The sequence below is a fragment of the Acomys minous genome, assembly GCF_964271855.1.
Source record: "Acomys minous genome assembly, chromosome: 5".
NCBI classification, from domain to species: domain Eukaryota; kingdom Metazoa; phylum Chordata; class Mammalia; order Rodentia; family Muridae; genus Acomys; species Acomys minous.
Window position 1 is genome coordinate 84664837 of NC_140494.1, and position 13686 is coordinate 84678522.

General features: G+C 54.1%; 1 protein-coding gene across 3 annotated transcripts; it reads left to right on the plus strand.

Annotated features, from left to right (window-relative positions):
- The first annotated feature begins 15 nt into the window (after positions 1-15).
- On the plus strand, positions 16-13507 carry PRKCSH (PRKCSH beta subunit of glucosidase II). 3 transcript variants are annotated; one of them, XM_084783923.1, is made up of 18 exons: positions 16-136; positions 462-583; positions 735-851; positions 1552-1647; positions 1744-1801; positions 3879-3996; positions 6448-6577; positions 8755-8839; positions 9424-9502; positions 10055-10141; positions 10305-10466; positions 10540-10636; positions 11020-11089; positions 11272-11361; positions 11766-11840; positions 11926-12025; positions 12113-12263; positions 13203-13507. In XM_084783923.1, exons 2-17 carry the CDS (start codon positions 508-510, stop codon positions 12257-12259), a joined length of 1587 nt encoding a protein of 528 aa, XP_084640049.1. In that variant the 5' UTR covers positions 16-136; positions 462-507; the 3' UTR covers positions 12260-12263; positions 13203-13507. The 3 variants fall into 3 exon arrangements, with proteins under 3 accessions (XP_084640049.1, XP_084640051.1, XP_084640050.1); XM_084783925.1 differs by having other exon boundaries at positions 10305-10445; XM_084783924.1 differs by having other exon boundaries at positions 27-140.
- Positions 13508-13686: the final 179 nt, after the last annotated feature.

Sequence of the window (13686 nt, forward strand, 5' to 3'; positions counted from 1 at the left end):
GACTTGCTGTTCCCCAAACGCGGCGAGCAAAACGGAAGTGACGTACCGTAGCTCGTTCCGCTTTCTTGCTGCTGCAGGAACCCTGGCTGCTCAGCCAACCTGGTGTGGTGGCTATTGATCTTTGCTTCAGCCTCGTGTAGGTGATTAAGCAGCGAGGGGAGGAAGGCATCCTAATTTCTTATAGGTTGCAGCGGGGAGGGCAGTATGGAGGGATTGGAAGTCCTTTCAGCCTGTTGGCGGGAGTTGCCTACTTCACTCTGTCACAGACACCTAAGGTTTCCTTTGAGATTTTTCCACGGGCTCGGGGTGGGGAGACCTCCAGGCTTTGCATCTCCAGCTCCTACTGAGCCTCCCCCCCCCCCGGGAGCAGCGGTAAGCCCATTCTTGGATAAGCAGCCCTCTCCCAAAGACTGGATGTTTCATTCTTTCTTGCAGTAAGAATATCGCTTATATTCCTACAGCCTGCTTCCTGCTGCAAAGCACACTTCCGGTGACGGCCAGGACGGGATGTTGCTTCTGCCGCTGCTGCTACCCCTCTGTTGGGCGGTAGAGGTTAAGAGACCCCGGGGCGTTTCCCTCAGCAGTGAGTCCTCTTTATGCTTGGCGAGGTGGTCGGGAGGGGCCTTTTCAGTCTTTCCTCTCAGTCTCCCGTAGCATTTTTTAACTGGTGAGTGGGTAGGGCAGAAGTAGTATTTACTAAAGATCTGGGCTGGGCCTCTTGTTCTCCTCACCAGACCATCATTTCTATGACGAATCCAAGCCTTTCACGTGTTTGGACGGCACCGCCACCATCCCATTCGACCAGGTGAACGATGATTACTGCGACTGCAAGGATGGTTCAGATGAGCCTGGTGAGCCTTTCCCGCATTTGTTCCTTGCTCACTACATGAGCCTGCTAAGGGTAGATGCCCCGTAAAAATTAGGGCCCCCTCTTCCCGTTGTCCTCTGCTCCATGAACAGAAGTATGCACAGAAACGAGATCCCTGTTGGCGTGGGTTAGCTCGGTGGCAGAATTTGTAGGTGCCAGTCCCTGGTTTCCATTCCCCAGTCAAGGAGCACAGGTTCAGGTTTATGGCCAAGTCAGCAAATGTCATCGTGAGAACTAGAAATGGCTTCCGGGAGGAGGTGAGGTTTCTGGTCAGGAAGAGCCCCTCTCAGAGGTGGGGGGGTGTGGTGTGAGTGAATGGCGTTCTGGGGACTAGGAAGGCAAAGAAGAGGTGGAAAGGGGTTGCCAGGCTTTTTGAAGGAACAGACCTAGGAGAAGCTGGCAAATACTGGAGGGCTCTGTTGCAGGCACCTGAAAATACAGGGTTTTTATTCCGGGTTGTTCCTTGGTTTATTTTTCTTTTTGAGACACACTGGCCTTGAACACATGGTTTAACTGAGAACTGCCTGAACTACTGATCCTCCTGTGTTTACCTCCCAAGTGCTGGGGTGACAGACAAGCACACCACACCCAATTGACACCGAAATTTCTGGTGCTTCCTATGAGTAGATGCGACCCGTCTGGCTTGGAGCACACTCAGCAAGCTCTCTCTTTTTTTTCTGCAGGCACAGCTGCTTGTCCCAATGGCAGCTTCCACTGCACCAACACTGGGTACAAGCCCCTGTACGTCCCCTCCAGCCGGGTTAACGATGGGATATGTGGTGAGTGTGGATGCTTCCCTGGGATTTCGGGAAGGAGGCCGGGCCAGCCAGAGGAAGCCCTGCCCTCTTTGATCTTGGCCCTTACCTCTGTCTCAGATTGCTGTGATGGTACAGATGAGTACAACAGTGGCACCGGCTGTGAGAACACCTGCAGGTGGGTGGGTAACAGTGGGGTACCCAGGGTGCCCTGCACCTTTCTTTCTTTTCGTTTTTTTTTTTTGAGACAGGGTTTCTTCTCTGTGTGTATCCCTGGCTATCCTGGACTTGCTTTCTAGACCGGCCTTGAACTTGGAACGATCCACCTGCCTCTGCCTCCCTGAGTGCTAGGATTACAGGTGTGCGCCACCATGTCTGGCTCTAAGATTTAATTTTCCTTTGCTGAGCATGGTGATACACACCTCCAGTCCCAGTGCTTGGGAGGCAGGTTTATTTTTATGGTTGTGTGTGTGTGTGTGTGTGTGTGTGTGTGTGTGAGAGAGAGAGAGAGAGAGAGAGAGAGAGAGAGAGAGAGAGAGAGAGAGATCACACGACCCATGCCACCCACATGCATGTCTGCAGAGGTCAGAAGAGGGTGTCTCACCCCTTGGAGCTGGAGTCAGAGGCCAGACTCAGGCCCTCTGGTAAATCAGCAAGTGCGTCTCTTCTAGCCCCTGCCTTGTTTCTTTAGAGATAGGCCCCCTCTGTGTCCCTGGTCAGCTGGAATGTGGTCAAGCGTCTCCTTCATTAACCTCCTGAGCACCAGGATTGCAGGCTTACACCACTGTGGCTCCTTTTGTTTTTTTGTGAATCCGCTGGCCGTGCCCGTTGGGAGCCGCACAGAACAGCATTCATTCCCTCTAGCTATGAAGTAGTGAAGGTTGTTTACCTGTTCCAAATGGGGAAACGGGACAAAGGCTTGTAATCACAGCACTTGGGAGGTGGAGGCAGGAGGATCAGAAATCAAGATCAGCTTTGACTACATAATCAATCTGAAGCCTGGCCCTGCCGGAGACTCTGACTCAAAAAAATGAAAATCAGCCAACTAACCAAATAAACAAAAACCTGGGGGGAAAAAAAAACATAAGTGCAGGAAAAGAGGTGACTTGACTTGTGTTTGGTGGTAGCATGAACTTGAACTCTAGTTAGGTGAACATATTCCACCCCACCCCCACCCCCGCACTTTGTAGACCAGGCTGGCCTCGAACTCACAGAGATCCGCCTGTCTCTGCCTCCCGAGTGCTGGGATTAGAATTGTGTGCCACCACTCCCGGGTTTATGTGGTATGTGTGTAAGTTAGTATAGACACACGTGTGCAGATGTGTGCATGCGGAAGCTAAGAGGACATGTTGTGGATTTTTTTTTCTCACTTGCTCTGCTTTATTCCTTGAGGTAGGCTGGTCACCAGAAAGCCCTAGCAATCCCCATCTCCACCCCCTATAAGGCTGGGTTCCAGGTTTATGTGGTCACAACTAGATTTTTTTGGTGGTTGCTGGGGATTTGAACTCAGGCCCTTGTGGTTATGTAACATGTATTCTTACCCACCGAGCCATCTCCCAAGCCCCTGTCTTACTTTTTGCGACAGGGTCTCAGGCTTACCATGGGTGGCCTGGAACTTGGAGATGATCCTTCTGTGTCTGTCTTCCAGTTGCTAAGATCACAGCTGTGTGCTGTCTTGTTGGGCTTTGATTTACTTTTTGAGACTAACCTCAAGGTTGGCTAGCTAGCCAATCCTAACCTCGAGCTGCTGTTCTTCTTGCCTGACGGCTGGAATTTACAGGTGTTTGCCACCACACCTGATAATCGTGTGGTTCTTGTGTTTGGTTTTGATTTTTTTTTTTTGTTTAGTTATGAGACAGGGTCTGACTGTGTGGCTTGGCATTCAACTACATACACCAGGCTGCCTCCCAAGTGTTGAGATTAAAGGTGTGTGTCACTATGACCAGCCTCTTTGTCACTTTGGGGACTAGCTTCCAACCCTGTACCTCATCATTTTCAGTACGGTCCTGTAATCCCAAGGACAGGCGAGCTGTGCACTGTCACACTGTCCTTTTTCTCAAGGACAGACCTAAGGCCTCTAAGGTCAAAAGAATCTGGAGGGGCAGGGTGAGGAGGCTGTTTTCTGTGTCTTGCCTTTCTCAGCATTGTTCATGGAGGGCGTGCCTGCAGCTGGCAGGTGCCTTAAGCCCTTCTGGAAAAGGGAAACCTCCTGGGTCCTGAGTGTCTTTAGTGGGATTTGTGTGTGTCTACCCCAGAGAGAAGGGCCGTAAGGAAAAAGAGTCCCTGCAGCAGCTGGCCGAGGTCACCCGAGAAGGGTTCCGCCTCAAGAAACTGCTCATCGAAGAATGGAAGACAGCCCGGGAAGAGAAGCAGGTGAGGGACCAGAGAAACCCGTCAGTGGGACCTGGGCCTGGGTTTCCTGAGTGTTGGGCTGCAAATGCAGGTGGAGTGTCCCCCTTGACGCTGGGCTGTGGTGAGCCCATGGTTGGCTGAGCTTTTCCCGAGTGAGAGGCTATCGGCTTATGAGCCAGAAGTGTTAACTCCTGGGGACAGGAAGCACATCCCTTCGTATCTCCAGCCTCACTGTCTGCATCCTGGGTTGGTGTCTTGACACCCTAGTTCTGGGGAAAGCTATCAGCTTAATGGCAGTAGGAACTGCTGCATTGAATCGGTGTGGTAAGTACTTGATGACTTTCTTAGACCCAAGAGCCTCCCTCACCTGCCACTGGCTTGCCTCATCCTTGGTTTAGCAGCGGCAGTGCTTGGGACATCCTAAGACAAGACCCCGACTCTGATTCTGTCCAAGAGAGATTGCAGGCTTCTCTCCCACTCCCTTGGCTTGGAGACTCTGGATTGAGATGCTGGAAGGCCCCCTGCTTAGATCAGTGGGCAGTGGTTGCCCTTTCCAGTTCAGGGGGTCTGGGAAGCCAGGTGGTGAGGTCAGTTCCATGTGACCTTTACTTGCCAGGGGAGGAAGAGTCTGGTGACAGGCTAGGTTGAGGGGTCCTGACCCAGGCGGAAGCATCTCACAAGGGCTATGGGAACTCATTTCCAAATCCTTAGACCAGAGCTGCCTGGGATACTTTTTATTCACATTGCTGTACCCATCCCATCCGACCCCCGCTTTTAAATTTTTTTTGAGACAGTCTCACTATAGCTCTGGCTGGCCTGGAATTTTTTATGTAGATAAGACTGACCTCAGACTCACAGAGATTCACCTGCCTCTGCCTCCTGAGTTCTGGGATCAAAATGTGCACCATGACACCCACATCTCATTTTCTTTTATTTTTGTGTTAAAGATGGAACCCAGGGCCTCTACAAGCTAGACAGAACTCTAGTACTAAGCAGCAACCCAGCCTGTCAAGGAGAGTTTGTTCTACCACTCATGAGCCACACCCCAGGCCCTCATTGGGGGATTCTAGGCAGGGGCTCTACCACTGAGCCACACCCCAGGCCCTCATTGGGGGATTCTAGGCAGGGCCTCTACCACTGAGCCACACCCCAGGCCCTCACTGCAGGATTCTAGGCAGGGGCTCTACCACTGAGCCACACCCCAGGCCCTCACTGCAGGATTCTAGGCAGGGCCTCTACCACTGAGCCACACCCCAGGCCCTCACTGCAGGATTCTAGGCAGGGCCTCTACCACTGAGCCACACCCCAGGCCCTCACTGCAGGATTCTAGGCAGGGGCTCTACCACTGAGCCACACCCCAGGCCCTCACTGCAGGATTCTAGGCAGGGGCTCTACCACTGAGCCACACCCCAGCCGCTCACTGGGGATTCTAGGCAGGGGCTCTACCACTGAGCTACACCCTAGCCCTTCACTGGGGATTCTAGGCAGGGGCTCTACCACTGAGCCACACCCCAGGCCCTCACTGCAGGATTCTAGTCAGGGGCTCTACCACTGAGCTCCACCCCAGCCCCTCACTGGGGGATTCTAGGCAGGTGCTCTACCACTGAGCTCCACCCCAGCCCCTCACTGGGGGATTCTAGTCAGGGGCTCTACCACTGAGCTCCACCCCAGCCCCTCACTGGGGATTCTAGGCAGGGGCTCTACCACTGAGCTCCACCCCAGCCCCTCACTGGGGATTCTAGGCAGGTGTTCATCCCTGTACTATACTCCTAGCCCTGTTGCTTTTCAGAATATAAATAGATGGCCAGGGTATACTGGGTGTTATGCAGGCTATAACCAGACTTGCACCTGTCTAGGGTAGTTAGAAAGTTCTGTCCCTGTTGTTGGGGAGGGAGGTTCAGGGACCTTAGGTCATCAAGAGCTTTCTTGCATGGTTACTCTCACCCATCTTAGGGGCAGGAAATGGTGATGACTTCCTGGAGGAGGGGCTATCTTAACTGAAATCTGTAGGGTAGTTCAAGTCAGCCATGGCATGTGTTCCAGGCCAAAAGAATTGCACGAGTGAAAAAGTGGAGGCAGAAGGGTGGAGGGGTGTGGTGCTGTCCTGAGTTTTAGCTTGGGCATGGTAGTGACGTGGCTCAGTGACAAGCACTCGCCACCAAGCCTGATGACCTGAGCTTGGTTCCCAGGACAGGAGAAAATTGACTGTGAGTTGTCCTCTGACTGTCACTTGTATCCCTCATCAAAAAATAAAAATGAAAAAGAGAATGTAAAGAAAGTCAAGTTTAAATGATTGGGCTGCAACCAGTGGGCCTGGGTAAGAGCCCTGTCATGTGGGGCATCGTGGACTGCATCTGGCTTCTGGGCTCCTCAGAGCCACAGGGAATCCTGGGTGTTTTGGAAAGATTTTGGGGCTGGAAGAGAAGACCAAGCTGAAGTAGACTGGCCTCTTGCCTTCTACTTTTCCTCCAGAGTAAGCTTTTTGAGCTTCAGGCTGGAAAGAAGTCTCTGGAAGACCAGGTGGAGCTGCTGCGGACCGTGAAGGAAGAAGCAGAGAAGCCGGAGAAAGAGGCCAAAGAGCAGCACATGAGGATGTGGGAAGGTAAGCTGTGGGCAGCAGGGGCTTCCGCCCAGGCCGGGAACAGGCCGCTGTGGTGGACTGACTTCTCCCCCCATGAAGGCCCGAATATACCATATTTTTCGAAGTATAAGTCACACCCAGTTTTTGGAGCAGTAAAACAAGAAAAAACAGTAAAAACAGCAATTGGAACATCAGGCCCACCTTAACCCCCCCCCCCCCACACACACATACACCGCCCCACTTTTGAGGGAAAAGGTGTGTCTTATGGTCCAAAAAATACAGTAAGCTAGCCAAGTGCTTTCAGCACACCCCACCTTTTGAGGCAGGGTCTTGTTAGCCCAGGCTGGCCTTGAATTTACTATCTAGCCGAGGAAGACCTTGAATTCCTGGTCCTCCTGTCTCCATATAATGGATGTTTGCGGTTTTGTTTTTTATTTATTACCATGACGGCTCATTTCTCTGCATACCTGCTTATCTTTGAGTCGGTCGGCACATGTGGCAACTGTAGGAGGGAGTAGTTTGTAGCCTTGGTAGCAAGATCCTCCTCTAGAGACTATTTTCCTGTTGTCTGGTGCCTGGAACCTTCCCTTCCAGGGATCCTAAGCCCAAGTTGAAGGTTTGAGATTTTGACCTCTCGAGCAATGTGCAGCTCACTCCCAGTGGTTGGAATGAACCCAGTGCCTTTTTGTGCTTGGCCAGCCCTTGCCTTCCTGCTGGTGTGTCTCAGCCCTCACCTGCATCCCAGGCAGGGCTCTCCCACTGTGCTAATAAGCCTTCAGCTTACACAGTGTATGAATCTAGATAAGGATAGGACGGATCTTTTCTGGCTAATGCTCCTGAGGTGACAAGAGGCTCTCCTGTTAGTCCCCACCTTTGTCCCAGCAGGCATGCCCCTGTCACCCCCAGCTCTTGGACATTTAAGGCAGGAGGATTAGAAATACCAGACCAACTTGGACTACAGTGAGGCCCTATCTCTAATAAACAAAGTGTAAGAAAGAGCCAGGCTGTGGAGGCTACTGTTCCAGCTCTTAGGTGATGGATTAAGAATTCAAGGTCATGGGCTGGGCATGGTGGTGCACACCTTTAATCCCAGCACTCGAGAGGCAGAGGCAGGCGGATCGCTGTGAGTTCGAGGCCAGCCTGGTCTACAAAGTGAGTCCAGGACAACCAAAGCTACACAGAGAAACCCTATCTCGAAAAAACAAAACAAAACAACAACAACAAAAAGAATTCAAGGTCAGAGGCTGGAGAGATGGTTTAGAGGTTAAGAGTACTGGCTGCTCATCCAGAGGTCCTGAGTTCAGTTCCCGGCAACCACATGGTGGCTCATAGCCATCTATAATGATATTCAGGTGTGCAGGTGTACATGCAGGCAGAGCACTGTATACATAATAAATAAACAAATCTTAAAAAAAAAAAAGAATTCAAGATCAGCTGGGCATGCTTTTAATCTTAGCAGTCAGCTCTATGAGTTCAAGGCCAGCCTGGTCTACAGAGTGATTTCCATGACAGCCAGAGCTACATAGTGAGATCCTATCTTGAAAAAAGCCAAAAAAGAAAAAAGAGAATTCAAGGCCAGTCTCCACGATACGGGAATGGCCAGCCTGAGGTACATTAGACCCTAGTCAAGCAAGGAAAGACCAGGTCCCTTAGGTGAAGAGCCCTGAGAAGGGAGGGCGAGGAGGTTCCTGTTGGGACAGGTCACCTGGGCCTTGCAGGCTCTGGAGGGGCTCTGAGCATCAAGCGGTTGTACTTTGTGATGTCCTCTTGGCCACTGTGAGGGAACACCCTGCTGGTCTGCCAGCTGTCTGTCCGCTGGCAGGGACCGTGGACACATCTGCCGGTTCCGCTGCTCCAGCTTTGCCAGCCCAGGCCTTCACTTGCCCTTCTCCCAGCTCCCCAACCCCAAGGCTTTAAGCGCTGTGTCTGTGGGAAGGTGGGGAGGGAAGGTGTGCACACATGTGGAAGTCAGAGCAGTCGGTGCCCTCCTTCCACGATGTGCTCAGGCACTGAGCTCTGGTTCTCAGGCTTGGTGACAAGCTTCTGTACCTGCCGAGCCATCTTGCTCCTAAATCTGTCCTCCCTCCCAGGGCTCTCCCCAGCACTCAGTGCAAAGCTGGTCTCACTGTTTGGGGAGGGCAAGACTCGGTGGGATTTGGCCCCTTGTGGCACAGGGTGACAGAGTCCTCCCTCTACAGAGCAGCAAGCTGCTGCCAAGGCCCGGCGGGAACAGGAGCTGGCGGCCAGTGCCTTCCAGGAACTGGATGACAACAAGGACGGGCTGTAAGTGCAGCTGCCGCACTACCCATTGGGGGTCCCCATCCCAACCCAGGTGGGCCAGTCTAGCCAACCTGGCCTAAACACATCATGTAGCCAGGCTGCTCTCAAGTTTACTTTGCTCCTGCCTGGCCTCTGGAGCCTTGGGATTGCAGGTGAGAGCTGTCACCCTTGGGTGGTTGTAAGGTGTTGACATGTGGGACAGAAGCAGGTGGGTCAAGAAATAGTGGTTGGGAATGTAGGGTCTAAATGTCTTCCAAGGCCACTCTCCCAACTGCTGTGTGCCCCTCCCCTCCAGAGTTAGAGTGCGTGCGCTCTCCCCCCCCCTTTTTTTTTTTGGTTTTTTTGAGACAGCCTTGGCTGTCCTAGACTCACTTTGTAGGCCAGGCTAGCCTGGAGCTTGCAGTGACCCGCCTGCCTCTGCCTCCCGAGTGCTGGGATTAAAGGCATGCGCCACCACGCCAGGCAAGTTAGATCTCTTACAGGGGAAAGTGGGACGTGACTGGGCCTCTGCCCTTCCAGCCCAGCCCCCACCTTCACATGCAGAGGCCCCAGGGGAGCCTCATGCTTCCTTGCCCTGCACTCGACAGGGTCTCGCTGGCTGAGTTACAGACTCACCCGGAGCTGGACGCCGATGGAGATGGAGCGCTGTCTGAGGAGGAGGCCCAGGTACTCACTCTGTCCTTGTCCTGGGACTGGGAAAGACCACTGACCTAGAGGGAATTCAGGGTGAGAGGGGCCCGGCCCGGCCAGGCCAGCTCTGATGAAGAGCTTCCTGCTGGCTGGAGGTGAGGCCATTCAGCCACCTGGTGCCACCCTGGCCCAGTACCAGGGCGGTGTGGAGCCTGTTCCCATGCCTGCCCCCACCCCCACCTTGGCTTCTACTTGGTGCCTCGGTGTGGGCGTCCTGTACATGCTGTCCCTGGGCCTCCATCCCCAGCTCTGCACCTCCGTCCATCTCTGCTGCAAAGTGCCCTTTCTTGTCCTTCTGGATCTTGGCTTAGTGAACGGCGGACTCTGGCACTGCCTCTGTACGCCTGTGTCTTGTCCTGATGTCCCCTTACTTCCCCACCTTGGTACCTCATCAGGCCAGTGCTGTCCCTCCTGGTCATCACACCTAGCCCTTCTGGTGTGGCATGGTCCCTGGTTGTAAATGCCTGGGGTGGGGTGTATTGTATGGACTTGTGGAGGCCCTAACTCGATCTACCCCAACAAATGCAGGCCCTTCTCAGTGGGGACGCACAGACTGACCCTACCTCCTTCTATGACCGTGTCTGGGCCGCCATCAGGGACAAGTACCGCTCTGAGGTATGTAGGGAAAGGAGGGGAAGTGGTCCTGATGCATCCTGTCACAAAAATGCCACCTCCTGTGCTGGCACATGGTACGCCGAGGAGGCCAGCTCTCCCAGATGTGCGAACCAGTGGCCCCAGTCTTCCTCAGCATTGGCCTCCTCACTTCTGGGTCTGCCAGGTGCTGCCCACTGACATGCCTGCCCCTTCCACTGTGGATGTGATTGAGCCCAAAGAAGAGCAGCCACCGGTGTTGCCGCCTACAGAGGAGGAGGAAGAGGAGGAGGAGCCAGAAGAAGAGGAAGAGGAAGACGAGGAGGAGGTGCAGGGGGAGCAACCCAAGGTGTGTGTTGGGAGAATGGTGGGCAGGTGGGTAGGTGGGGCTGCCTGCTGACTGGACCCCACCTCTTCCCCAGGAGGCTCCGCCCCCTCTGCAGCCCCCACAGCCTGCCAGCCCCACTGAGGATGAAAAGATGCCACCCTATGATGAGGAGACACAGGCTGTCATCGATGGTGAGTGGGGACCTGGATAGGAAGGGACCCAGCTTCCCTGTTGAACACTCAGGCCCCCTCCTAACAGCAGGTCTGCTGCTGTCCCCTGGATGCCAGGGTTGCTTGGGGATGCTGTTCTTATCCCCCAGAGTCCTCTTTCCTCATGGGCTGCACTTGTTTGTAACATCCGGAGCAGGCTGGGAGTCGGCTGGGTCCCAGGAGCCCTGGCCCTGTACTCCAGAGAGCCAGGCAGCAGAGGGGGCTCACTGCAGCTGGCAAGGCCTAGAGGTCTGTCCTTGTTGGGGGCAAACCCAGAGAGGAAGAGGCGGCTGTCACATTCTGTGGGGCCCCATTCTGTCTCTTCTCTCATGGAAATGGGGTGCACTCTGATTTCCTTCCCTCAGCTGCACAGGAGGCCCGGAACAAGTTTGAGGAAGCTGAACGGTCCTTGAAAGAGATGGAAGAGTCCATCAGGTACGGGCCCCAAGGCTGCCTCCTGCCCAGCCACAGTTTACCACCTTCGCTTTGGAGGCGATGCCAGCCCGGCTCTTGCAGGGCCCCAGGCACAACCTGTGTCTGCTCAGCTTGCAGCTGGGCCCTTCTGTGGTGGCCTCTTGTGTCCTCACTTCCTTTAACCTCTGGACCTACTTTCCCAGGAGTTTGGAACAAGAGATCTCCTTTGACTTCGGTCCCTCCGGGGAGTTTGCATACCTCTACAGCCAGTGCTACGAGCTCAGCACCAATGAGTACATCCTGGTTCTTGGAGGGGTGGGGATCAGGGAGGAAGATGCAGGGGAGGGCACTGGGCAGACAAGAAGTTGCAGCTGCTATCTGTAATCCCGTCGCTGGAGGGTTGAGGCAGGAGGGCACCACCCCCAGCACCTCATTAAATTGGGCATAGTGGTGCATACTTGAGGTGGGTGAAAGGAGGACCATAAGTTCAAGGCCGGTTTTAACTACTTTGGCATATTTGCAGTTAGCCTAGGCTATGTGTAACCCAGTCTAAAAAAGGGGGACACAGATAGAGCCCAGAGGTCAGTGCACGCTACAGTGCTGTGAGCCTGCGTAGTAAGGAGGTGGAGAAGAGCTGGGAGGTGGTGCCTACGGTCCCTGTGTCCTGTCGCTCACAAGCTCTCCTCCCTGCCCTTAGGTACATCTACCGGCTTTGCCCGTTCAAACTAGTCTCCCAGAAGCCCAAACATGGGGGTTCCCCGACCAGCCTGGGGTGAGTAGCTGGAAGTTTGCTGTCCTTCCCTGCCTCCAACCACCCACTGGCCGGGCACTCAGCACCCCTGCTCTCTCTCGCACAGCACGTGGGGCTCCTGGGCTGGTCCTGAGCATGACAGGTTCAGTGCCATGAAGTACGAGCAGGGCACTGGCTGCTGGCAGGGCCCCAACCGCTCCACCACAGTGAGTACCTGACCCCAGAGCTATGGGGAACCAGGCCTGGACAGCCCAGCCAGGTCCAGCATCCCCCTGTTCTGTTCCAATCCTTAGGTACGCCTGCTGTGTGGCAAAGAGACAGTGGTGACCAGTACCACGGAGCCCAGTCGCTGTGAGTACCTCATGGAGCTGATGACACCAGCAGCTTGTGCAGAGCCACCGCCAGAAGCACCCACTGATGGAGACCACGATGAGCTGTAGCCCGGTAAGGAGACAAGCTCTGCCCGCTCCAGTGTGCACAGCTACTGCTCTCCTAGGCCGTGCCCCTCACTTTGTCTTGTTTTTTAGACAGGCTCTCACTGTCCTGGAACTTGCTCTGTAGACTAGGCTAGCCTTAAACTCAGAGATCTGCCTCCCAAGTGCGGGGAGCCACACCACCGCCCAGCTGGCCCATGTTTATTTTTTGTTTTCCGAGACATGGTTTCTCTGTTTAGCCTTGGCTGTCCTGAACTCCCTTTGTAGACCAGGCTGGCCTCTAACTCACAGCCATCCGCCTGCCTCTGCCTCCTGAGTGCTGGGATTAAAGGCGTGCGCCACCACTACCTGGCTAGGCCCATATTTTCTTAAGACAGTTTTTTGATTTGTTTTGACCCAAGGTCTCTACATAGCCTTGGCTGTCTTGGAACTTACTCTATAGACCAGGCTGGCTTCAAATTCACAGAGACTTGCCTGCCTCTGCCCTCTGCCTCCTAAGGGCTCTTTTCTTTTCTTTTCTTTTCTTTTCATTTTTCGAGACAGGGTTCCTCTGTGTAGCCCTGGCTGCCCTGGACTTGCTTTGTATACCAGGCTGGCCTTGAACTCACAGATATCCACCTGCCTCTGCCTCCCTGAATGCTGGGATTACAGGCACGCACCACTACTCCAGTGTTATGTAGTCCAGGCTCGCCTTGAGGATCTGTCAATCCTGTTTCCACTGTCCTGCCATGCCAAGGCGTGCAGTACTGATGACTGACTCCAGGACTTTCTGTGTGCTAGGCAGACAGTCTGTCTGCTGAGACTCATCTTTTCCAGTGCTGGGGTGGGAACTGGGGTGGGAACTGGGGTGGGAACTGGGGTGGGAACTGGGGCTTCCTACACGCTTGCCCTAGCCCTTGCCCATCCCAGCCCCTCCCGTCTTTTTAATTCTGTCTGTCTTCCATCCTAGAACCTTAGTGCCCGAAACCAGTCTACTCATCGCGTGGTCTGCGCAACAGGCTACCCACCCCTTCAGGTAGCAGGAACACCCTGTGGGGCTCGAAGTCCTGTTTCTGGCTCAGGCTAGCCCAGGCTAGCCAAGCCACGTTCCTGAGGCCCCAGCAGTCCCCAGAGATGGATAATGAGTTTACCCTCCTTGGATTCCTGGGGTGGCGGGTTAACCTCTGCACCCCACCTCACTCCTGCCTCCCCTGCTGGTGGGAGATGAGTGATGACTTGACATGTGACCTCAGAACAATAAATGTGACGCTCCCACATTGTGTGCCCTTTTTTTTCCCTGTTGGTCTCTTTATGTAGTCTAGGCTAGCCTCAGGACTGCCTCAGTCTCCCAAGGCATGAGCCAGTGTGCCAGGCTGGGTCTGTTTTCATTGTGGGGTGAGGAACAGGATAAGTGGGAACAGACAGCAAATGTGGAATGTGGTGATCGTGCCTGT